General features: G+C 42.1%; 1 protein-coding gene and 1 long non-coding RNA gene across 2 annotated transcripts in view; one reads left to right on the top strand and one right to left on the bottom strand.

Annotated features, from left to right (window-relative positions):
• Positions 1-26,066, bottom strand: SDR16C6 (short chain dehydrogenase/reductase family 16C, member 6). The gene is given in 7 exon segments (NM_001099707.1): positions 1-664; positions 2,042-2,167; positions 6,593-6,737; positions 7,658-7,757; positions 9,717-9,848; positions 21,906-22,252; positions 26,041-26,066. Coding segments are annotated over 6 exon segments (951 nt in total). The 5' UTR covers positions 22,227-22,252; positions 26,041-26,066; the 3' UTR covers positions 1-537.
• Positions 1-26,786, top strand: part of LOC132342194 (uncharacterized) — an 88,880-nt gene that overhangs the window by 28,249 nt on the left and 33,845 nt on the right. The gene's annotated exons all lie outside the window — the stretch shown is intronic.

Genomic DNA, 26,786 nt, shown 5'->3' on the forward strand with positions numbered 1-26,786 from the left:
TTAGTTGTGGACTTATTTTATTGAATAAACAGATTCAGTGCCTCCCTAAGGATCTTGATATGGTCATCCAGCTCCAGTAGGAATTAATAAGCACACAGAAAAGTGTTATTTTTCTTAACAGCTGTACTAAAAATTTTCTTTACATATAATATTTAAAAATTATCAGCCTAAAACTGCAATTTAAAAAGTCTATTTGTAGTTACTCTTTTTCTAAAAGTATCATCTACTCTATTTAAAAATTAAATTAAGGTTAATTTGCATTAATATGTTTTTATTAATACACTGTATTCTCTGAGTTCTCTGACACTGGAACGGCTGCAGTGTTTTTTTTTTTTTTTTTTTAAATCAAACTAAAAAGTGACAGGAAACTTGAGTATGTAATGTGAATGCCTAGGGAGGTTGTGAGAGTGTCAGCTATGTCCCAGTGAGCACTTCTGGAAGCCTCGGTCATTGCTGGAAGTCTGGAGTGCTCTGAGCATGAACAAGACTTCCGGTGGCTGCTCCTCATGACACTTATTACCACGTCTGGAGCTTTAGCTACTGTTGTTTCCCCTCGGTTTTGGTCTGAACTTCCCCTGATTTCTCTCGTTCTATAAATGAAGCCAGGGAAATGTCCATTCCAAGGTACTCAGCCATGGTCATCATCATGTTTGTAGATATTATTCTAGAGAAAAGCAGAGGGAAAAAATTCAGAATGCTTTAGAAGGAGTCAAAGAGACATCTTCAGGGAATTCCCTGGCGGCACAATGGTTAGGGCTCTGGGTTTCCACTGCAGGAGGCATGGGTTCCATCCCTGGAGGGGGAACTAAGATCCCGCATAACACGTAGTGCGGCCAAACAAATAAATAAATGAACAAAAGAGAAATATCTTTGTAAAGATTACTTGTGAATTCTCGTGGCTCACACTGTGTGCTTGTCACTGCTGAGAGGGACAAATGTGGAAATGTTGCATCACGGGCACTGAATGCTGTCTACAGAGCTTTGAACAGTCCCAGTGCTCAGGCCACAAAGTGTGTGTTGGTTGTTCGGTTGTGTCCAACTCTTTTCGACCTCTTGGACTGGGGCCTGAGGGCTCCTGTATCCATAGGATTCTCCAGCAAGAATACTGGGAGTGGGTTGCATACCCTTCTTCAGGGAATCTTCCTGACCTAGGGATCAAATCCGGGTCTCCTGCCTTGCAGGCAGATTCTTTACCATCTAAGCCACCATGGAAACCCCATTAGCGGTTTAATCCTGCAAAAATGACTAATGGTCTTTAAGCCTCAGTTACTTGAAGTGTGATAAACCACGCAAGGCTGTCATGCAGAGTCTGGCCCAGGTAGACACTTGATGAATCTTACACGTTGTTCTCTCTTCTCTTCAGAGAAGATAGTGGGCCTGGCCTAAATGCACTCACAAAAACTCTGGAACTTTAAGCGTGAAGTTACAGGTCCTCTTTCACCAGAGGAAGTGAGAAACTTGTCAAAAATCCTTAATATTTTTCTGGCAATGCACTCGGGTTTATTGGCCCTTTGTTTTCAAAATAGAATTTTGTGTCAGCTGAACTGATAGAATTCACCTCCCGTCATTGGGGTTCTATTTGTTTTTCTTGAAATTAATAACTTTTATTCTCTAAGAGGGCTTCCCAGGTGGCACTAGTGGTAAAGAATCCACCTGCCGACATAAGAGACGTGTGTTTGGTCCCTGGGTCAGGAAGATTCCCCTGGAGAAGGGAATGGCAACTCACCCCAGAGTTCTTACCTGGAAAATCCCATGGACAGAGGAGACTGGCAGGCTATAACTATGTGGTTATAAACAGTCAGACACGACTGGAGCAACTTAGCACTCTGTAAGAACCAACAGTTTCTGAATTTTCTCAGGGTCTGGAATAACCAAGCACAGCTAGAATTAGTCCAATAAGTTGCCCTGGCATTGTTTAGATATTATTCTTCCTTCAACCTTAAGAAAGATACAAGGTTGCTTTCTGGTAAAAGAGGTAGCAATGATGAGAGCAATTTGTTCACAAACAACCAAAATGATAGAGAAGTCATTATTCACTTACTGTTTCAGGAACAATGCAACATGCGAGAATCTGGGCATTATCAAGTACAACTGCTCCTCTAAAATAGCATTTAAAATACTTTGGGCAGCATACTCCTGAGTCAGCATGGGCAACAAAAGTGGATACCTGGAATAAAAAAAATCACATAAAGTTATATTGTTAAAGTGGTATTTTTTTGCTGCCATCAGTCAGTTCAGTTCAGTTCAGTTGCTCAGTCATGTCCGACTCTTTGCAACCCCATGATTAGCAGCACGCCAGGCCTCCCCGTCCATCACCATCTCCTGGAGTTCACTCAGACTCATGTCCATCAAGTCAGTGATACCATCCAGCCATCTCATCTTCTGTTGTCCCCTTGTCCTCCTGCCCCCAATCCCTCCTAGCATCAGGGTCTTTTCCAATGAGTCAACTCTTCGAATGAGGTGGCCAAAGTATTGGAGTTTCAGCTTCAGCATCAGTCCTTCCAATGAACACCCAGGACTGATCTCCTTTAGAATGGACTGATTGGATCTCCTTTCAGTCCAAGGGACTCTCCAGAGTCTTCTCCAACACCACAGTTCAAAAGCATCAATTCTTCGGCACTCAGCTTTCTTCACAGTCCAACTCTCACATCCATACATGACCACAGTAAAAACCATAGCCTTGACTAGACGGACCTTTGTTGGCAAAGTAACGTCTCTGCTTTTCAATATGGTGAGCACTAATTATTAAATTTTAGATATCAAGTCATCAACATATGTCTATAAATATGCAAATCATGTGTAAATATTAGAAAAAGCCTTGTGTTTTCTCTCGTGATCATATTGGGACCAGTGCTAACACGTTTCCAGCTTCCCCAGTGGCTCAGTGGCAAAGAATCCGCTGGCAATGCAGGAGCCCCAGGAGATGCATGTTCAATCCCTGGGTCGCAAAGATCACCTGGATAAGGAAATGGGTACTCATTCTAGTATTCTTCCCTGGGAGATGTAATGGATGGAGCAGCCTGGTGGGCTACAGTCTGTGGAGTCACAAGAGTCAGACATGACTTAGCGAGTAAACAAAAGCTAACGTATTTCATTTCCTGGAGTGAACTCCTGGCCTTTATTGATTTTCTCCTCTTTGATGGTCTAGATCTATGGAAGGAAGTGCTTTGAGATTTTTTTCCATATTTTTCTTTTCTGTCTTTCAGCCCAAACATCAGATAGCTGTATACTATTAAGAAGTGAAACTGCAAAATTATTTTACCCATAGGAAAGCGCTCCTGAGCATGTATAATGTGGCTTTATTTTAGGCACATTATTGTTACTACAGTAAGCAAACTCAGATGTTTGCAAAATCAATTGGAGTTGAAATGGGATGAGCATGTAATGAAGCTCCCATTAGACATTATTTTGACATTTTATACTTTTATATTATGCTTCTGTGTTTCTTGAACCACACCTCTTCAAAAATTCTATTTTTGTGTGTGGGCTCAATCACTTAGTTGTGTCTAGCTCTTTGCAACTCCATTGGCTGTAGCCTGGCAGGCTCCTCTGTCCATGGGATTTTCCAGGCAAGAATACTGGAGTGGGTAGTCATTTATATGTAAATAATGTTTTTCATTAAATTTGGGAGGTTTTCAGCATCATTACTTTAAATGTTTTTTTTTATTTTATTTTATTTTTAAACTTTATATAATTGTATTAGTTTTGCCAAATATCAAAATGAATCCGCCACAGGTATACATGTGTTCCCCATCCTGAACCCTCCTCCCTCCTCCCTCCTCCCTCCCCATACCATCCCTCTGCGTCGTCCCAGTGCTCTAGCCCCAAGCATCCAGTATCATGCATCGATCCTGGACTGGCATCTTGTTTCATACATGATATTTTACATGTTTCAATGCCATTCTCCCAAATCTTCCCACCCTCTCCCTCTCCCACAGAGTCCATAAGACTGTTCTATACATCAGTGTTTCTTTTGCTGTCTCGTACACAGGGTTATTGTTACCATCTTTCTAAATTCCATATATATGCATTAGTATACTGTATTGGTGTTTTTCCTTCTGGCTTACTTCACTCTGTATAATATTTAAATGGTTTTTTTGACCATTTCTCTTATTTCTTTGTTACTCTCCTTGTGTATATGTTGATGTGATTAAAGGTGTCCCAGCATTCTCTGAGGATCTGTTCCTTTTTTTCCATTTATGTTTTCTCTTCCTTCTGGTTGCATATTCTCTGTTCATTTGTCTTGAGGTTCACTTTTTTTTTTTTCTACCAGCCAAAATCTACTGTTGAGCTGCTCTAGTGTATCTTCCTTTTCATTTACTCTTCTTTTCCAATCCCAAAGTTACATTTGCTTAAAAAAATCTGTATTTATTTATTAATATTTGATGAAACATCTCCATTCTAAAAATATGGATTTCTTTAGCTCTTTGAATGGATTTAAAATAGCTTGCTTTGAAGTTTGTCTGCTAAGTCCAACACCTGGGTCCTTTTCAAAGCAATTTCCATTGCCTATGGGTTTTTCTCATGTATGGGTCACACTTTTCTGTGTATTTGCCTATCTTACTTTTTAATTAAAAACTGAACATTTTAGATGATATATGGTAGCAACTCTGGATAACTGTCCTCTGCAATTGTTTGCTTGTTTATTTCCTCAGTCACTTGGCTGAAACTAGTTCCATGAGGTCTAGCTCTCCTCCAAGGTATGGCTTCTGATGTCATTCCTTGAAGGACTCCATCCAGGGAAACTGTGTTTTTAACCCGGCAATCTTTGACTGCCTCTTTCTCTTAAGCCTCTAGCTGGTCTGCCTCTATTTGTATCGTATCTACCTCTTATGCTGTAGTTTGCTAGCTGGTGGTGCTATTTTTTTTTTGAAGATGCTCTGATTTATGGCTTTATCCAATGGCAGAGGGAGAAAGATGCCAGTCTTTGCTGCTGACTGTGACCTTGTCTGTCAGAACCTCTGTTATGAAGCAGGAGTTGGTGATGATAAAATGACTCTTTACTGGGTTTCTCACCCTACTTATCAAACAGAGTCTGGGGGAATGGTAGGAAGTAATGCTGCCACCCAGCTGCTGTTACTAGCCTGTATGGATCTTCCAGCACCCAGAACCTGGGGCTTGGGGTCTGCTCATTTTTACTGTTGGGTAAGTCTACCACACATAGGTTTTTTTGACACATGACTGCTGCTCCAACAACAAAGAGCTGTGGAAAGAGGAACTGGCTTTCTTCAACAATAGCCTCTCCCCAGGTCTTTCCTACCTTGGAGGTGGAGGAGCAAGCACTGTCTGACTGAGTCTATCCATTCATTATAGGCCTTCTACAGAAATCGGGATCTTTGAGTATTCACCTGTTGCCAAACTGCCCAGCGGAGTTCTCCTTCTCTGGGGACTGGTGTGTGTGTGCACGCTGCATGCTCGGTTGCTTTTTGTGACCCTACAGACTTTAGCCCACCAGGTTCCTTTGTCCATGGGATTCTCCAGGCAAGAATACTGGAGTGGGTTGCACTTCCTCCTCCAGAGGATCTTCCCTACCCAGCGATCGAACTCGAGTTTCTTGTGGCTCTTGCATTGGCAGGCGGGTTCTCTACCACCGAGCCACCTGGTAAGCCCCTCCAGAGACTGGGGGACATGGGAATTACCACTGGTTTGCCAAGCCCCTGAAACAGCTGTTCTGCAAGGCAGAGCTGTTGTGTGGAGGATGAGTGTAGTTCCTGGTTCCAATGCCAAGGCCTCTCAGAGTTCTTACCGAATTTCTGTAGGTTTTGTTAAATAAATACTTCTCAATGGATTGCATGCTCTTTGGTCAATCTCCAAATATTTTAAATGATTGTCTTTGCTAATGTTGACTTGCATGGTAGATGTTTCTTTGTGAGAGTTTTTCCCCTGCAGTACTGTCAACTCCATCACCTGTTTTGACACTTTAAATTTAATCTTACAATTTCCCTAGACTCTAAATAGCCTCATTGCTTTTTAGACAGGCTTTTCGTTGGCTGTCTCTCTTTCCTACAGATATAGCCGATCATAGCATTTGGTTCCTGTCAATCCCCTTTTTAGCAATTGTAATGACTACACTGGCCCTAGACCATTTCTCAGTATACTCTACTGATTGGCTCCTTTGTATAAAAGTCTTCGTATTTCACTTGTTTCTTCCTTGGTCTATTCTACCAAATATAAACGTATATCATCCTCCAATACTTCCCCACATATATTAGTCAGTCTTTCAAAATATTTTATCTTTTGGATGATTTTTACTTCACTATTCTTTTTAGAAAGGAAATTATCTTCTCAACACAACAATGCTAAAGATTTTAATAACTTCTCACTACCAAGTTTTCTGTTATATTGTAATATTCTGATTAGCAATTTAAGTTTATGTTTTCACTATACCATATGCTCATAACCATATTATTATCCTTAAATGGTGTAAACTCATTAATTTAATGCAGGTTGAAAGTTTTCTTTGACTAACTCAGGCATTCTACCGATGTCTTTCGTTTTACTTTTCATATTTCAAAACTTCAAAATGAAAGATGATAATTACCTATATGGAAGATTATCATAAGAGCGAAGATTACTGTAAGATTTCACTTACTTGGTTGAACAGCCCTCAAACATTCCAGTTTTGATAAAATATGGGCAAACAATGGTGGTGTTAATTTTGCTTTTTTGTAGTAGCTTTAATTCAAAGTGGAGAGACTCCGCAAAGCCATAAGCTGCAAACTTGCTGGCACAGTAATCTGAAACAGAGTGAGGAGCTGTTAGCAACAGACTTTGACAAGTTAATTCATGGAATTGTTTTGAAAATGGAAACTCCCTTCCCTTTCTTTGGCTTATTCTGGGGGCAAAGTGAAAGTGTCAGTCACAGTCATGTCCTAAGTGCGTGATTCTCCATGCAAGAATACTGGAGTGGGCTGCCATGCCCTCCTCCAGGGGATCTTTCTGACCCAGGTATCAAACCTGAGTCTCCTGCATTTGCAGGCGGATTCTTTACCATCTAAGCTACCAGGGAAAGCATCACTTAAAGTCATTTTCTGTGGCCACTCCACTTCTATAGCTCTATACAGCATACCAACAACAAAATGAAAATGATTTCAATTTCTCTTAACCCAAGAAGACTACAAAGCCAACTGGTTCTTTTTTTCTCTTTGTGTTATTTTTTATTAAGAAGAGAGTGATTTTATTATTTTAAAATATATGTATTTGGCTGCCTCAGGTTGCAGTTACATCATGCAGGATCTTTCCTTGTGGACTCTCTAATTGTGGTGCATGGGCTTAGTTGCTCCATGGCATGTGGGATGTTAGTTCCCTGACCAGGGATCCAACCCACATCGCCTGAATTGCAAGGCAGATTCTTAACCACTGCACCACCAGGGAAGTCCCACCACTGTTATTTTATATAGAGGAGGGGAGCAGCAATATGAATGGACCTAGAGATGGGCATACTAAGTGAAGTAAGCCAGACAAAGACTAATACCATACGATATCACTTATGTGTGGAATTCAAATTTGGGAAATGGGAAGGAATCCTGGCGTTACAAACAGAGCCAAATGTACTAGAGACTTCCCCTTGGTGCAGAAGAGTTTTCCATGCCTTAGAAGAGTCCTGACTTCTGGGTGCTGTGAGCTGGAGATACAAAGTCACGGGTGGAGCACTCACCTGACAGTTCATTGATCCCAACGATTCCTGCAAAACTTGAAATGCAGACTAAGTGACCATGGTTAGCTTCAAGCATGGCAGGAAGGAAGGCTTTATAAGTCTGGAAGATATAAACACACTGTGTCAATATTCATTACTCATTTATTACTCTTTCTGCTCAAGTATGTGATTAACTTATAAGCTTACTTAATAAATATTTATTTAACACCTGATGTTTGCATGTTGGACTCTTTGCGGCACCATGGACTGCAGCCTGCCAGGCTCCTCTGTCCATGGGATTTCGCAGGCAAAAATAGTGGAATGGGTTGCCATTTCCTTTCTCCAGGGAATCTTCCTGACCCAGGGATCCAACTGGCATCTCTTATGTTGCTAACATTTTTCTGTTTCCAGTTGAAAATAATGTTTTCCTCACAGGGAAAAGGTGACTGGATATTTCAAGGGTCTGTTTGTATTTCTAGCCCTATGTGTCAGTGGAGGGCTTTTTAAAGACATTCTAGAAGATAAATTTATATTATAAAGACATTATTTGTTCTGGATGTACAGATTCCCAGCATTAAAGGGAAGAGAAAGGAATGCAAGTATGTGTTGAGGAAGCATTTAGTCATCAAAAACATATCAATGAAACTTTGGGAATATAATTTAAACCAGAGACATACATACGAATCCAGGTTTACATATATGTACAATCAAGGTAACTCTGAAATAATGACATGTGTTTGATAAATAGGTATATCTATTTTCCCTGATTTGATCACATGTGGGGTGTAATACAAGCAAGTGTCAGATTTGCTTGTCTTTGTTTTATTGTATTTGTTGTAAGATTCCATTTTTCTTATGCAAAAGTTCAATGACTGAATTTCCTAAATGTTTTCCCCCTGGTTATAGATTAAATCAGTTATCACTATTTCCATAAAATAGCTCAGTTTATGAAGATGGCAAATATGTGTTCAGTTGAATTGCAACAAATGATGACTTTATTGTTAAAAAAAAAAAAAGAACTAGTATTTTTGAACTTTGGACAGGTTTCCAATTACTTGGACTTTGTTTCTCTACCTGCATTGCCTTTTGCAATTTTAAAAAATTACCTTTTGGACAATCTTTTAATATCAACAGTAACTGTGTTACTCTGTAGTGTCAACTTAAAAGACTTCAATACTTTAGAAGAATATTCAGTTGGGTCAATTTACAAGAAATATTTGGCTCCCCATAAAATTTTAAAAGAAGTTCAAAGTCATAAGCAAAAGCATGGAGGCACCTAGCAGACTGTGGTGTGGACAAGGAATGCTGCCTGCCACCCTTGGACATCAAGGAGATCAAGCCAGTCAATCTGAAAGGAAATCAAACCTAAATATTCATTGGAAGGATTGATGTTGCAGCTGAAGCTCCAACACTTTGACCACCTGATGCAAAGAATGGACTCATTGGAAAAGACTTCATTGCTGGGAAAGATTGAAGGCAGGAGGAGGAGGAGGAGGTGACAGAGGAGGAGGAGGAGGCGACAGAGGATGAGATGGTTGGATGGCGTCACCAACTCAGTGGACATGAGTTTGAGCAAGCTGCGGGAGATGGTGAGGTATAGGAAAGCCTGGCATGCTGCAGTCCATGGGATCGCAGAGAGTCAGACATGACTCAGCAATTGAACAATAATACCAGTAAACAAAGGATGTTTTGGCCATCAAGCCCATAACCACCTCTGCCTCCAACTCTGGATAGGCCAAGAATTCTGCTTAGTCTATCAATGGGAACTCACAAATGGTCTATCAACAGATAAATGGTTGACTAATTGTTTATAGAATTCGGGCTTCCCTTGTGGCTCAGCTGGTAAACAAGCTGCCTGCAATGCGGGAGATCTGGGTTTGATCCTTGGGTTGGGAAGATCCAGTGGAGAAGGGAAAGGCTACCAACTCCAGTATTCTGGCCTGGAGAGGCCAGAATTCACATGGACTATAGTCCATGGGGTCACAAAGAGTTGGACACGACTGAGTGACTCTCACTTATAGAGCTACATGAAATTCTCATATTCACCAACAAAACAAAATGAAAAAGAAAGAAGACTTACCCAGAAGTGAGACATGACGTTGACAAGAAATGATCTTTCCACCATGTGGTCTGGAGTTTTGAGGAACTCTCTTCCTGTCACGACCCCTGCATTGTTAATGAGGATGGTCACATTGCCCACTTCCTTCTTAACCTGTGCAGAAGTGAGGCAAATAATTCATTTACGTTAGGTTACTTATTTTTCCATGCCATTATTATTATTATTATTATTTTTTACTTTATTCAGGTAGTTTCTTTAAACATAGCTATTTTCTCTCTCTCATAGAAATTCAGCAAGTTTAAAGTAGCTTTATGATTGATTGTGTAAAAAAACACATTGATTTGCCAGTTTTGCTTATCTTTGTGTGTGTGCAGAGAGGACTGGGTGTTGCAGTGTGTTTTCTCTGCCTCTATTTTTGTCATGTTACCGTCCCTTTTTGCCAGAGGTGAATGCCAGGGGTACTGCAGAGTGCTGTCTCTATTTCCCTGTGTGGCTCTCAGTGTCTCCCTTTGGATGGTGCTTGTGTCTTTCTTCAACCAGGTGTGTGTGGCAGTTACTTCTGTAGGTGCCCTCTTCCTGACTCCTCTGTGACAGGGTGCAGGAGCTCATCCCATCCCTGTAGGGCATGGCCAGTCCTGAGCACAAAGACATCCCAAACACAGGTATGTTGGATCCCACCTGTGGGATCACAGGTGTCTGTGGGCCTGTGACCTCTGTCAAAAAGACCTCCCCAGGTCTGATAATTGTCTATGCCCAATTACTTCCCTGAGTTTCCAGCTGTGCTACCACTGCTGCATCCTGAGGGTCTTCCTTCACCCTTCCTTCTGAATTGCTTACCTCATCTGCGTACAGAACCTACTACCACCAGCCCTGCTCGGAGGAAGCTAGGCTCCAGGAAACACTGCAGTGACCTTGATAAAGCTGGTTTGGGGTAAAATATGATGTAAAGCATGATGTATGTTCAAACGACGATTTGAAGATGTTTTTGCCCTGAACTGTATCTTTGGTGCTGTCATGACAATCTGTTCTTTTTTCCAAACAGGAAGTTCGGAAAAAACTTGACTTGGTTGTCCTGGTCCCACCTACTGCTCTGTGTGGAGGCTTCCAGATCACATGGTGGGAGATATTAGGGAAAAACTGCTCCTGATGTCATCAAGTTGAACAGGCTCTGAAAGGAAGAATTACTGTTGCTGCACCGATGTTGTGCAGAGGGATTAGGCCCTTCTGCTTTGGAGAGGGGCAGTACAGGGACAAACACCCAAGAGATGTGAGCTTTTGGCTTGATGAGGGAGCCAGTGTGAGCAAGTGCTTGATCTTAGACCAACTTAGGGAGGAACTTGGGTCTCTGGAGGATGGGAAATCTTTGGTGTAAGGCATTCTTAAATATTTAAGAAAAATTCTTTGCAGCCAAAGATGGAGAAGCTCTATATAGTCAGCAAAAACAAGACCAGGAGCTGACCGTGGCTCAGATCATGAACTCCTTATTGCCAATTTCAGACTTAAACTGAAGAAAGTAGGGAAAACCACTAGACCATTCAGGTATGACCTAAATCAAATCCCTTATGATTATACAGTGGAACTGAGGAATAGATTTAAGGGACTAGATCTGATAGATAGAGTGCCTGATGAACTATGGAATGAGGTTCGTGACATTGTACAGGAGACAGGGATCAAGACCATTCCCATAGAAAAGAAATGCAAAAAAGCAAAATGGCTGTCTGGGGAAGCCTTACAAATAGCTGTGAAAAGAAGAGAAGTGAAAAGCAAAGGAGAAAAGGAAAGATATAAACATCTGAATGCAGAGTTCCAAAGAATAGCAAGAAGAGATAAGAGAGCTTTCCTCAGCGATCAATGCAAAGAAATAGAGGAAAACAACAGAATGGGAAAACTAGAGATCTCTTCAAGAAAATTAGAGATACCAAGGGAACATTTCATGCAAAGATGAGCTCGATAAAGGAGAGAAGTGGTATGGACCTAACAGAAGCAGAAGGTATTAAGAAGAGATGGCAAGAATACACAGAAGAACTGTACAAAAAATATCTTCACGACCCAGATAATCACAATGGTGTGCTCACTGACCTAGAGCCAGACATCCTGGAATGTGAAGTCAAGTGGGCCTTAGAAAGCATCACTACGAACAAAGCTAGTGGACGTGATGGAATTCCAGTTGAGCTATTTCAAATCCTGAAAGATGATGCCGTGAAAGTGCTGTACTGAATATGCCAGCAAATTTGGAAAACTCAGCAGTGGCCACAGGACTGGAAAAGGTCAGTTTTCATTCCAATCTCAAAGAAAGGCAATGCCAAAGAATGCTCAAACTAGTGCACAATTGCACTCATCTCACAGGCTGGTAAAGAAATGCTCAAAATTCTCCAAGCCAAGCTTCAGCAATATGTGAACTGTGAACTTCCTGATGTTCAAGCTGGTTTTAGAAAAGGCAGAGGAACCAGAGATCAAATTGTCAACATCTGCTGGATCATGGAAAAAGCAACAGAGTTCCAGAAAAACATCTATTTCTGCTTTATTGACTATGCCAAAGCCTTTGACTGTGTGGATCACAATAAACTGTGGAAAATTCTGAAAGAGATGGGAATACCAGACCACCTGATCTGCCTCTTGAGAAATTTGTATGCAGGTCAGGAAGCAACAGTTAGAAGTGGACATGAAGGGGTACTCTTTCTACCCCCTTCTGATGCCTATGTCAGAAGCTTTCTCTATCTCCTTTATACTTTAATAAAACTTTATTACACAAAAGCTCCGAGCGATCAAGCCTCGTCTCTGGCCCCGGATTGAATTCTTCTCCTCCGGGGGCCAAGAATCCCGGTGTATTCGTGTGATTCAACAACAACCTTTCATCTTGGGGGCTCGTCCGGGATCCTTCAGGACAAGGTAAGGAAGCTTGGAGCTTTAGTTCTTTGTTCTCTTAGTGAACACATTTTCTGCCGTGCTTTACTAACTCTACCGTGTGCTTGTGTGAATGAATGGCATGCCCTGCGTGAAGCAAGTAAGGGGCCCTGCTCTGCGGTTCCATGGTGATCTCATACAGCTTATGGCAGAAACCTGTTGGGGCGTTATACTGACCTGCCAATGCCAAGAGGCACCCAATGTCTCCTTCGGAAACCGACCAGAAATGGGCGAAGCGTGTGGACCGAACTCTCCTTTCTCGGTCAAACTTTTCGGTCTCTTTGACCATTTCATAACCCCTTGGGAATTAGAAGTACTAACCTAATCTATCGGATCATAGACTTTCAAGGGACTTGTGATCTATACTGTTATTGTGTACTGTGGCTTAGGTCCCAAACTTGGATTGGTAGTAAAGAAAGTGTCTAGCCTCGCTAGGAATCGAAAGTTCATAAGCTAGATGGAGCTCTAGCTCCCAGAACATCTCTGAGGTTAAAGGTTACTCAGATTGGGACTGCGATGGGTTTTTTTTTTTTTTTTTCTTTGGTAACGCTGGCTCTTAGTGGATCAGAAGAGGCTGTTATACTGGTGTGGTGATGCTTGGAAAGAACATCTCAGTTTTATGTTCGTGTCGGTCTTATTGTGGTCGGGAAATACTCAGGGTCGTGCACAGGCACTCAGGTGATGAATGTTTCCCCTAGTAGTCTTAGCTTGGGAGGCATTTCGGAAGGTTACTCTGATTCACCCCGGGTGACATCAGAGGCAAGCAAGGTTAAGGGTGAAGAGCTGGACGTCAAGTAGGGATGCTATCAAGTCTACCCCTGGTACATCCCCACCCCATCTCGGTGGTAGAACCGGGAGGGACGAGTACGGCGCCTGCGTCGGTAAGGGACAGACTAAGTCTGACCAGGAAGGAAAAGCTTTTGGTGTAACGTCTGTCTACACCCCCATCTAGAGCAGGGAGGGACACCTCCGGTAGAAAAATGGCCTTGGTCGTTTTTTTTCTCTCTTACAGATGGGAGCTAACAATTCCAGCCTCACTCCTTTGAACTGTATCCTGAAAAGCTGGGATAGATTTGATCCCCAGGGCTTAAAGAAGACACACTTGGTCTTCCTATGTGATACTGCATGGCCACGGTATCCATTGGAGGACGGCGAACGGTGGCCAGTTGGAGGGTCTCTTAAGTATAATACTGTTCTACAACTAGACCGGTTCTGTAAGGAACAAGGGAAATGGGTAGAAGTAGCATATGTGTTGCCCTTTTTCTCTCTACGAAATATGCCAGACTTATGTCCTAAGAGTATAGATTTGGGCATGAAATCTTCAGCTCCCTCCTGTCCTCTTACTTTGCCCCCGTACCGGGGACTCCAAACTGGGATTCAAACTGCCCACATGGAGGTCCAAACAACTCCTATCTCAGTACGACCTCAGACTACTCTGGTTTCAGTAGAAACTCAGACCATCGAAGTAAGAGATGAGATGGAGGACAGGAGACAAAGAGAAGAGAAAAAACAGGTTTCTCCAATCTATCCCTGGGATCATATGCACAGAGCAGCCAGAGAGACTGAGGAACAGCCACATAAGCTGTTGCTTCTTTATAAAACACCCACCAGGAGAAATAATCAGTCTGTGAGAGTTAATAAGCCTTTCTCTTATTAAGAAATACAAAGAATCAAGGAGGATCTGGGAGACTATTTAGAGGATCCAGAAAAATATATTAGAGCCTTTAAAGGTGTTACTCTGCTTTATGACCTCACTTGGAAGGATGTGATGTATATCTTGGGACAAACGCTGACTCCTGAGTCAAAGACTCGAGTTTTGGGAAAAGCGGTTGCTTGTGGAGATGAATGGCTTGGTAATGAATCAGTAGAGAAGAGGGAGAACAAGATAGCGGCCCTCCCCACTGGGAATCAGGAGTTCCCAACTATAGAACCAGACTGGGACTACAACACAGCTAAAGGAAGATGGGATCAGAGTCATTTTGTTAGATGTATTCTTGAGGGACTTAGGCAGGCGCGTTCTAAGCCTTTAAACTATGGCAAATTGGCAGACATAGAACAGGAGGAGAAAGAAGCTCCTGGTAAATTCCTAGATAGACTGAGAGAAGGCCTTCGCAGATTCACTGAGATTGATCCTGAAAGTGAAGAGGGAAAAGTGATCTTAAAGTATAGATTTCTCACTCAGTCGGCTCCAGATATCCGCCGTAAGCTATTAAAACAGGCGTATGGACCAAATCAGTCTTTAGATACTCTGTTACAACTGGCTCAGACAGTCTATTATGGTAGGGAATATGAGGAAAAGAAAGAAAGGCAAAAAAAGACAAAGGAAAAGGCGGAAGCCTTCGCCATGGCTATGAAAAACGTTCTTAAACAGCCTGAGAAAAATGCCCAGAGAGGCCCAGGTGAAAAGTGATGGGCTTGCTACTACTGTGGAAAGGAGGGGCACCTCAAGCGGGATTGCCCTCAGGCATCTAAGCCGCCCCTGGCTCCATGTCCAGTCTGCAAAGGACCACACTGGAAGAGAGACTACCCCCAGAGGCGTAGGTCTCTGGGGTCGGACTCTCAAGACAATCAGGACTGAAGGTGCCCGGGGGTCCCCACACAAGCTCCCGTCCTAATTACACCTGAGGAACCCCAGGTATTAATAATTGTGGGGGGCCAATCCGTCGATTTCCTTTTAGATACTGGGGCAACTTATTCTGTGCTTACTGAAGCCCCTGGCCCACTTTCTTCCCAATCTGCTTCCGTAGTGGGACTGTCTGGACGAGCCAAAAGGTATTATTTCAGTTATTCTTTATCTTGCAACTGGGATTCTGTGCTGTTTTAACACGAGTTTCTGATCGTGCCAGAATCTCCCTCACCCCTTTTGGGAAGGGATATACTGAGCAAGGTCCATGCCTCTGTTTTCATGAATATGGAGCCTTCCCTTTCTCTCCCTTTAGTTGAACAAAATGTAAATCCTAGAGTATGGGCTGATGGAAAATCTGTGGGTCGAGCACAAAATGCTATTCCTGTAGTTGTTAAGCTCAAAGACCCACACATATTTTCACATAAGAAGCAGTATCCACTGAAACCTGAAGTTAAGGAAGGGTTAAAACCCATCATCGAAAATTTAAAGGAGCAGGGACTATTAATTCCCTGTAACAGTCCTTGCAACACTCCTATTTTGGGTATAAAGAAATCGAATGGTAAATGGAGACTAGTTCAAGATTTATGAATAATAAATGAGGCTGTAGTTCCTTTACACCCCGTGGTGCCTAATCCTTATACTCTATTGTCTGAAATTCCTGAACGGGCCAAATATTTCTCAGTAATTGATTTAAAGGATGCCTTCTATTCAGTGCCTTTGGCAGAAGAAAGTCAATTCCTATTTGCCTTTGAAGACCCTATGCAGCCAGCTTCTCAGTTAACCTGGACAGTTTTGCCCCAGGGATTTCGTGACAGTCCTCACTTATTCGGACAAAGTTTGTCACGGGATCTACAAAATTTTAATAGCTCTGAAGCAGTGGTGTTACAATATGTAGATGATATTTTGCTCTGTGCTGAGACAGAGGAAGCTTGTTCGCGAGCCTCAGAAGATTTCTTAAACTTTCTGGCAGGCTGTGGTTACAAGGCATCAAGAGAAAAGGCTCAGCTTTGTCAACAATCAGTTAGATATCTGGGCCTAATCATATCAGAAGGGACTAGGGCCATAGGCCCTGAGAGAATTAAACCTATACTAAATCACCCCCTACCTATGACTTTAAGACAATTGAGAGGATTTTTGGGAATCACAGGTTACTGTCGCATTTGGATTCCAGGTTATGGGGAACTTGCCCAGCCTTTATATAAACTTATAGCTGAAACTCAGCAGGCCCAAACCGACAAACTGGTTTGGTCTCCAGAAACTCAAAAGGCTTTTAAGGTTCTTCAGACTTCTCTCCTGCAAGCTCCAGCTCTGAGCTTGCCCACAGGGTCAGAATTTAATTTGTTTGTCACTGAAAGAAAAGGTGTGGCATTGGGAGTTTTGACACAACCCCGAGGGCCTCACCAGCAACCTATTGCTTATCTAAGCAGAGAATTAGATGTAGTTTCAAGTGGGTGGCCCCACTGCCTAAGAGTAATTGGGGCAGCGGCTTTATTAGCACCTGAAGCTTTAAAAATAATTAATGGATGAAACCTTACTGTACTGACTTCTCATGATGTGAGTGGAATCTTAAATTCTAAGGTTAATATTTGGATGACAGACAGTAGGCTTCTTAAGTATCAGTCATTGTTGTTAGAAGGACCAGAAGCTAAGCTTAAAGTTTGTGGAAATTTAAATCCTGCCACTTTCCTTCCTGAGAAGGAAAATGAAACACCTGATCACGATTGTTCTCAATTCCTAACTTTAAACTATGCAGCTCGGGAGGATGTAAAGGATACCCCATTAGACAATCCTGACATGGAAATATTTACAGATGGCAGTTCTTTTGTTCAGGATGGAAACCGTAAAGCAGGTTACGCCGTGGTGACTGCTGAACAGGTTTTGGAAGCAAAATCTCTCCCCCGAGGGAACCAGTGCTCAGTTAGCGGAGCTTGTGCCCCTGACCCGAGCTCTAGAATTAAGCAAAGGGCAGCAGATGGGCCTGATAATCTATGTGAGTCTACTTCTGCTGACTCCAAATATCCTGAGTCTGCCGTTGGATCCTCAAGACAATGTCCTCCTGTCCTGGGCTCACTCCTATGCTGCATTCCACAATCGGTCTAACTGCTGGGTCTGCAGAGAGCTCCCCTCTTTGTCAGTGGAAGGCTTCCTGTGGTGGACATCCCCACTTCAAGAAAAAGACTTTCTCCAAGTCTGTGAATACCTTCGACAACAATCACATGCGATGCCTCTTCTTCATCTGATGACATCTACCAACCCTAAAATGGACTGGTGCAACTTTGTACTCTAACTATGGACATAATGTGACTTACAATTTTGATTCCTCAATTGCCTTACTTTGGGAGACATTAACTAGTTCCCCATGGTGGACAACTATCTTAATTACAATAATTCTGGTTGTTTTGTTTTTGCTGTTTGCTCCCTGCATCTGTAATTGTATAACTGGATTTGTTTCTAGCCGCATGAAAGCTTTTAAGTTACAAATGGTTGCTCAAACTCCTGCTACTGCTGTAGCTTCCTCCAGCTACTATTTGGGGCCCCTGGATCAGATATCCTCAATATGAGGATTAGGAGAATATGTTGCCTCACCAATTTAGGGACAACGCCCCTTGTCAGCTAGGAAGTAGTTATGGAACGAGAACGACACCCCTTTTCCCTAGGCAACATAATTCTCCTAAAAGAAAAGGGGGGAATGAGAGAGTCAGTTCCTAGGCAGGTTGATAGGAAATCTAGGGGTCCCCAAGGAGAGAGGGGTCTGGAATTCTCAAGGAGGAAGAAAGGACAAACTTTTTTTCTTTCTCCACATTCCTTAGGATTATATACCAATAATGTATCCTGCCTAAGGACAGTCTTTGGATTCAACCTTCTGTTATCTTAAAATGTTAATTATGGGAGTAGACCTGGTCTTTACAAGGATGTATCTTGCCTGAGGACAGTGTTATCTTAAAATGTAAATTATGGGAGTAGGTCGGAGGAGGTCTTTACAACCTCCAGACATTCTTTGGATTCACTGGAGAGTATATAACTTCATTGTTAACACTAGCAAGCGGGTACTCTTTCTACCCCCTTCTGATGCCTATGTCAGAAGCTTTCTCTATCTCCTTTATACTTTAATAAAACTTTATTACACACACACACACACACACAAAAAGAAGTGGACATGGAACAACAGACTGATTCCAAATAGGAAAAGGAGCACATCAAGGCTGTATATTGTCACCCTGCTTATTTAACTTCTATACAGAGTACATCATGAGAAACGCTGGGCTGGAAGAAGCACAAGCTGGAATCAAGATTTCCAGGAGAAATATCAATAACCTCAGATATGCAGATGACACCACCCTTATGGCAGAAAGTGAAGAGGAACTCAAAAGCCTCTTGATGAAAGTGAAAGTGGAGAGTGAAAAAGTTGGCTTAAAGCTCAACATTCAGAAAACAAAGATCATGGCATCCGGTCCCATCACTTCATGGGAAATAGATGGGGAAACAGTGGAAACAGTGTCAGACTTTATTTTTCGGGGCTCCAAAATCACTACAGATGGTGACTGCAGCCATGAAATTAAAAGACACTTACTCCTTGGAAGGAAGGTTATGACCAACCTAGATAGCATATTCAAAAGCAGAGACATTACTTTGCCAACAAAGGTCCATCTAGTCAAGGCTATGGTTTTTCCAGTTCTCATGTATGGATGTGAGAGTTGGACTGTGAAGAAGGCTGAGCGCCAAAGAATTGATGCTTTTGAACTGTGGTGTTGGAGAAGACTCTTGAGAGTCCCTTGGACTGCAAGGAGATCCAACCAGTCCATTCTGAAGGAGATCAGCCCTGGGTGTTCTTTGGAAGGAATGATGCTAGAGCTGAAACTCCAGTACTTTGGCCACCTCATGCAAAGAGTTGACTCATTGGAAAAGACCTTGATGCTGGGAGGGATTGGGGGCAGGAGGAGAAGGGGACAACAGAGGATGAGATGGCTGGATGGCATCACTGACTCGATGGACGTGAGTCTGGGTGAACTCTGGGAGTTGGTGATGGACAGGGAGGCCTGGCGTGCTGTGATTCATGGGGTCGCAAAGAGTCAGACACGACTGAGTGACTGAACTGAACTGAACTGAATGGTCCCCATCATCCTGTCCAAGAAGATCCCTCAGTCTTAGGGACCCAGAGCTAAGAGGAACTTCATCTAGGTAATAGGATTTAATTTTCACTGCGAGTTTAGGAAAGCATTCCAATCTCAGTTTATAGATCAGGAAACAGAGGTTCTCAGAAGTTAATATTTTGCCAAAGGACAGCTTTTGGCTTTTGAGAAGAATCACAGTGGTTCTCACTCAGTTTTCGACACACATACAAGAAAGTAAAAGCTCTCTTTTACTTAGATTTACTTCTCTGTGGTCAAAATGATTACTTCTGTAACTAACAAATCTCACGTATGTGAACATGCACACAGACACACTAACAAATATAAATAAGTAATTGGACCTGGACATTTGGGAATAAAGCATGACGCTGGTTATTCTAACAAAAAATTCATTTGTGTACTGAGTCTCTGTGGTGGAGATGAGAAAGTTACCTTAGTCAAATTTTGGGAAATTACTGAGCCCTTTATTTAAAAAAATTTTTAAATATTATCATTGTTTTTTTTTGGCTATGCCCCATGGCATATGGGATCTTGGCTCCCTGACCAGGGATCAAACCCAAGGCCCCTACAGTAGAAGCCTGGAATCTCAACCTCTGACCTCTAGGAAAGTCCCATTACTGAGCCCTTTAGAATGCTGTTATTGAAGTTTCCTATGAATTTCAGGGGTCTGGATAATGTCCATGGCTTGTTGACATTCTGGTAGATAAAGTCTAACATTAGTATTAATATTTGGGTTTCTTGGGAGTTGATAAGTAATTAAAATTATACAGAACAGTCAATATTAATAAAATGGTTGACTTAGAAGAATTCTGTTTACAGGCCTGTGAGAAAAGAAAAGTCCAAGATACATTCAAATGGTGAAAAGACAATATTTGATTAAAGTTTTTGGCCTCGTTTTCTACTATACAGCAAGGAAATTTTAAACAAGAGGGAAAGATTCATTGGGGGTGATGGAAATTACAGTGCTTTTGATAGAAGGAAGAGGACTGTGAGGGAGTCTTTATTGCTGACACATTGGTGGGTCACTGCTGGGGATGTGGCAGGGGTCTTGATTCCAGGCAGATGGAACCTGGTTCTACTCTGTCACTAATTTGCTCTATGCCTTGGCTTCCTGTCATCAGTAGAGGAGACAATGTAATTGTGCCCACTTTACTATAAAGATTATATATGAATCCAGAGCCTGTTATACAGAGTGAAGTAAGTCAGAAAGACAAATACTGTATATTAATGCATATATATGGAATTTAAAAAGATGGTACTGGCAATCCTATACTCAGGGCAGCAAAGGAGACACAGATGTAAAGAACAGACTTTTGGACTCAGCAGGAGAAGATGAGGGTGGGATTATTTGAGATAATAGCACTGAAACATATACATTACCATATAGAAAGTAGATGACCAGTGTGAGTTCGATGGATGAAGCAGGGCACCCAAAGCTGGTGCTCTGGGACAACCCAAGAGGGATGGGGTCGGGAGGGAGTGGGGAATGAGGTTTAGGATGGAGGGGACACGTGTATACCTGTGGCTGATTCATGCTGATGTATGGCAAAAATCATCACAATATTGTAAAGTAATTATCCAATCAAAATAAATTAATTGAAAAACAAAAGATTATATATGATGATGCTGCAAATTTCAGAGTCCTGATCTGTGATTTAGTGGTGGTCCTGGGACTGCCACTCCCCCACAGGCTCCTTCCCTGAGCTAGCCCCAAAGACCTCCATCTATGAACCTTTCTTGCCACATTGCTTTGGCAAAATAAGACCTGATTTTGAGCCCGCTTGTTCTGTTCTACAATATCCCTGGGATCTATATATAATTACACAATAAATACCTATTATAACTAAAGCATTTATCAGTACTTAGTGACTGGCATGCTGCAGTCCATGGGGTAGCAAAGAGTCAGACATGACTTAGAGACTGAACAACGAAGTGTGAAGTTAGAACGAATATCCATAAGTTCAATCTAAGAGGAAATGTAGTCTAGAAATATGCTTCTTCCCCATCCTCCCGACTTTCTACCCTCAGAACTAGGTGACAGTGGGTGTACACTGGAATCATACAATACAGAGACCTAATACTGTGTCCCCTTGAAGATCATCTGGTCCAGTCTTTTCATTTTACTGATAAAGGAACAAGGACCTGGAGAGGACAGGTAGCTAGGCAGGGCTAGTTCTAGTTTCTACAGACTTCTGGTGGCAATGAGTCACCAGAAAAGCAGCTGGCAACAACTCAAAAGGCTCATCAAATTTACAGTTGCATTGTTTTCTTGTTTCCTTTTCTGGAGGCCACAAATTCAGGTTCTTTTTTTTTTTTTTGGCTTCAGTCCCCGACTAGGGGTTGAACCCACGACCCCTGCACTAGAAGTGGAGTCCTAACCACTGGACTGCCAGGGAAGTCTCCACAAAGTCAGATTTCTGACATGCAGACTCAAGCAAGAGGCATAGGAAAAGAAGTATATGACAAAATTTCTCCTCTTCTTTTTGCAAAAGCACATATTAGATGCAGTACTTTTCTTGGGCAAAGAACTAAGAACACCAGTCAGCTTACCTGATCAGCAACTCTGTAGACATCTTGTCTATTACTACAGTCACATGTATAGGCAAATACTTTTGCATCCCTCTCTTCTTTGATCATTCTACATGTTTCCATGTTGCCTTCTTCATTAATGTCCCATAGAACTAAAATGGCTCCAAGACTGGCAAATTTGATAGCCAATAACCTCCCAAGTCCACTTGCAGCTCCTGTTATAAGGACAATCTCTCCCGTAACATCCTTTTTCTTCTTGGGAATTATCTTGTAATATAAAGATTCTAAAAAATAATATAGAAATTTCCCCAAAAATATGGAGGTGTCGAGAAGTACATTCATATTGATTCACTGAAGAAAGTAACGTCCTAATTAGGAAAAAAGGTAACTGATAAATTCATGACATTATCACAATTGCAACACATATAAAACACTTAGTCCAAGGGAATTTACCTTTGAGACATCAGTTCTTCAAAATACATATTTTGGCAACAACTGCTACCATCGTTGAATGTTTGAATTATATAAGTAATGAGCATGAAAACATTTTATGTTGACAAGAATCTTTCCAACTTGCAGGGTACTTCCTTACAGGTAATCTAATTTGATTTACAGGTAGATCTCAATTTACTAGGAGAGCTTCATAGTGAAAGACATACATTGCATGACTCCTAAACCAAGATTCTGGACTCTCACATGGTCGTTTTTCTGTTATATGAACTCAATTCATGATCTTATATCTAATAGAAATTAATATAGAAGTAATATTTCTTGCAGTATAAATCTTTTTATATTTTCACATGCACGTGTGGGTGCCAAGTCTGTTCAGTCATGTCCAACTCTTTGGCCTATGGACTGTAGCCCGCCAGGCTCCCCTGTCCATGGGATTCTCCAAGTAAGAATACTGGAGTGGGCTGCCATGCCCCCTCGAAGGGATCTTCCTGACCCAGGGATTGAACCCATGTTTCAGTCTTCTTTATTGGCAGTCGGGTTCTTTACCACTGGCACCACTTGGGAAGCTCTATATTTTCACATAATCCTTATAATATCCCTCTGACAGAGTCAAACCAGGTACAGTTACTGCTGGTTTATAGTGAGGGGGTCTGAGACAAAAAAGATTGAGTAGTTTTGTTCAAGGGCTTCCCAGGTGGAGCTAAAGGTGAAGAACCTGCCTGCCAGTGCAGGAGACCTAAGAGACACAGGTTCAATTCCTGGGTCAGGAAGATCCCCTGGAGGAGGGCATGGCAATCCACTCCAGTATTCTTTCCTGGAGAATCCCCACAGACAGAGGAGCTTGGCAAACTACAGTTCATGAGGTTGCAAAGAGTCAGACATGACTGAAGCTACTTAGCACACATGCACCCAGACTTATTGAATGCCATATAGCCAGCTAATAAAATAGGAAATGTCAAGATTGAGGACAGAGGTCTCTTGAATGAAGTCTAGACTTTTAACACTCGAATGGGCTTTTTCTGGAGCTAATGTGCCCTTTTCCCAGACCTGTCTTTTAAAAAATAAAATAATGGAGCGTTTTTTTTCTTTTTGATGATGTGTCCTTGATTTTTGATAATCATTTTCTGTTATATTTGAACATTCTTACACAATTATTTCATGTAGAAGTTTAACGTGGTCATCCTTAAAACCCACATTAAAACAGACCACAGCTCCTACACTGTTGGTGGAAATATAAGTTGGTTCAGTCACTATGGAAAACAGACTGGAAGTTCCTCAGAAAGCTAAACAGAATTATCATGTGATCCAGCAATCCCACTCCTCAGCATATTCCCAGACAAAACTGTAATTCATAAAGATACATGCAACCCTATATTCATAGCAGCAGTATTCACAATAGCTAATAAATAGAAACATCAATAACCTCAGATAAGCAGATGACATCACCCTTATGGCAGAAAGTGAAGAGGAACTAAAAACCTCTTGATGAAAGTGAAAGAGGAGAGTGAAAAAGTTGGCTTAAAGCTCAACATTCAGAAAACCAAGATCATGGTATCTGGCCCCATCACTTCATGGGAAATAGATGGAGAAACAGTGGAAACAGTGTCAGATTTTATTTTTTGGGCTCCAAAATCACTGCAGATGCTGATTGCAGCCATGAAATTAAAAGATGCTTACTCCTTGGAAGGAAAGTTATGACCAACCTAGATAGCATATTCAAAAGCAGAGACATTACTTTGCCAACTAAGGTCCGTCTAGTCAAGGCTATGGTTTTTCCTGTGGTCATGTATGGATGTGAGAGTTGGACTGTGAAGAAAGCTGAGCACCGAAGAATTGATATTTTTGAACTGTGGTGTTGGAGAAGACTCTTGAGAGTCCCTTGGACTACAAGGAGATCCAACCAGTCCATTCTAAAGGAGATCAGCCCTGGGTGTTCTTTGGAAGGACTGATGCTAAAGCTGAAACTCCAATACTTTGACCACCTCATGTGAAGAGTTGACTCATTGGAAAAGACTCTGATGCTGGGAGGGATTGGGGGCAGGAGGAGAAGGGGACGACAGAGGATGAGATGGCTGGATGGCATCACCGACTCGATGGACATAAGTTTGAGTGAACTCTGGGAGTTGGTGATGGACAGGGAGGCCTGGTGCGTGCTGTGATTCAAGGGGTTGCAAAGAGTCGGACACAACTGAGTGACTGAACTGAACTGAACTGAAGTAAATAGAAACAACCTAAATGTGTGTTGACAGATGAATGGATGAAGAAAATGTGGTACGTATATACAATGGAATACTGCTACTGCTAAGTCACTTCAGTCGTGTCCGACTCTGTGCGACCCCATAGACAGCAGCCCACCAGGCTCCCCCATCCCTGGGATTCTCCAGGCAAGAACACTGGAGTGGGTTGCCATTTCCTTCTCCAATGCATGAAAGGGAAAAGTGAAAGTGAAGTCGCTCAGTTGTGTCTGACTCCTAGCGACCCCATGGACTGCAGCCTACCAGGCTCCTCTGTCCATGGGATTTTCCAGGCAAGAGTACTGGAGTGGGGTGCCATTGCCTTCTCCTGAGAAAAGATAGAAAAGAGCATTACTGCCAGAACACTGTTATAAATATTTGTGTGTGTTTTCCAACGGGACCAAAAAAATCCCCAGGAAAGCGTCAGGGCCTTTGTTGAATTCAGTGAGTATGTTGAATTGAAGGGTAATTGCTTTATGATGTTGTGTTGGTTTCTGTCATACACAGGTGAATCAACCGTAAGTATGCATATGTCCCCTCCCTCTTGAACCTCCCTCCCACCCTCTACCCCATCCCATCCCTCTAGGTTGTCACAAAGCATTGGGTTGAGCTCCCTGAACCAAACAGCAAATTCCCACTGGCTATCTACTTTACATATGGTGACATATATGTTTCAATGCTCCTCTCTCAGTTTCTCTCACACTCTCCTTCCCCTGCTGTGTCCCCAAGTCTGTTCTTGTTTGCATCTCTATTCCTACCCTGTAAATAGGTTCATCATTTTTCTAGATTCCATACACATGCGTTATTCTATGATATCTGTTTTCCTCTTTCTGACTCACTTCACTCTATATCACAGGCTCTAGGCATTGAGTTTTAAAGATGCTAAGTTATGATCCCTGGACCTGAGAAGCAGGGAGTCCAGTTCTGGGAGATAACAAAGAAACACAGGGTTGCAGAGTGAAATTGCTGCAGATAAAGCTTGGTCCCAGGGTTGGGGACAGGGAATGTGGTTTTCAGTAGAAGATAAGAAAATGGGCAGAAGCTTTGGCATTTGAGTTCTGCTGCTGCTAAGTCGCTTCAGTCGTGTCCGACTCTGTGCGACCCCAGAGATAGCAGCCTACCAGGCTGTTCTGTCCCTGGGATTCTTCAGGCAAGAACGTTGGAGTGGGTTGCCATTTCCTTCTCCAATGCATGAGAGTGAAAAGTGAAAGTGAAGTCGCTCAGTCGTGTCCGACTCTTCGGGATCCCATGGACTGCAGCCCACCAGGCTCCTCTGTCCATGGGATTTTCCATGCAAGAGTACTGGAGTGGGGTGCCATTGCTCAAGTGCAAATTTGAAGTCTGCCTTTCAGACAGAGGAAGAGAAAGGGCATTCTAGGTCTTTCCTGTTAACAATTTGGATTTATTAAGAATACTAATTATATCCCAAAAGGTATCATCCTTGGAAAAATTTAGAGACTTCTACTTACCTTAACGTTCACCAAGAGTTCATGCAGATTTCAAGTGTTCATTCAGGAAAGAGTTTAAGCTATGGAAAATTCTTGCCTGGCCAAACTTATATAGACTTTTTTTTGGCTCAGGTGCAATCCTGGCAACATGTAGTATGTTACAATCATGAGCGGCAATCTTATCTTATAATCTATTATGAATAAACACAAATGGAGCAGAGTTGGGGTTCTGCATCACATAATTCTTGCATGGAGAACAAAATTTCAACTTTTCTCATCCTTTTTCTTTGGAAGGAAGTTTATCCTCAAAGTAGATGATTTATCTTGAAGTTCAAGTAGCTTTCTCTGAAAATTATTAAAAACTGCCACAGATTGCTACGCTTGAGGACCATTCTGAGGACAGGAGTTTTGACATTTCTCCAAGCATTCATTGTTTAAACGTTCCTTGAACTGACTAACAGACTGCACTCTCCGGCTGCAGAAAGCATTCAGATATGCAACAAAGGGAATAAGTACAAGTAAAGTATATTCTTCCTTCTGGATGTAGGAAGTACTGGTGAGAAAAATGACTACTCCCAGGTGGTGCTTGGGGAGTCATGGCAACCAGGTAGTTAGAAAAAACTCATGAAGCGTTATAATGAGCAAACACTTATCAAGTTTAAACCACATCACATCTTTCGATTACCTTGTTTTTTGTAAGTCCCAAAATGGTCCTGTGGAGTGAGTAAGCGACTCAGGTAGTGACAGCAGTCGGGGGCACACAGTGT

The sequence above is a fragment of the Bos taurus genome, chromosome 14, assembly GCF_002263795.3.
Source record: "Bos taurus isolate L1 Dominette 01449 registration number 42190680 breed Hereford chromosome 14, ARS-UCD2.0, whole genome shotgun sequence".
In the NCBI taxonomy this organism is placed as follows: Eukaryota; Metazoa; Chordata; class Mammalia; order Artiodactyla; family Bovidae; genus Bos; species Bos taurus.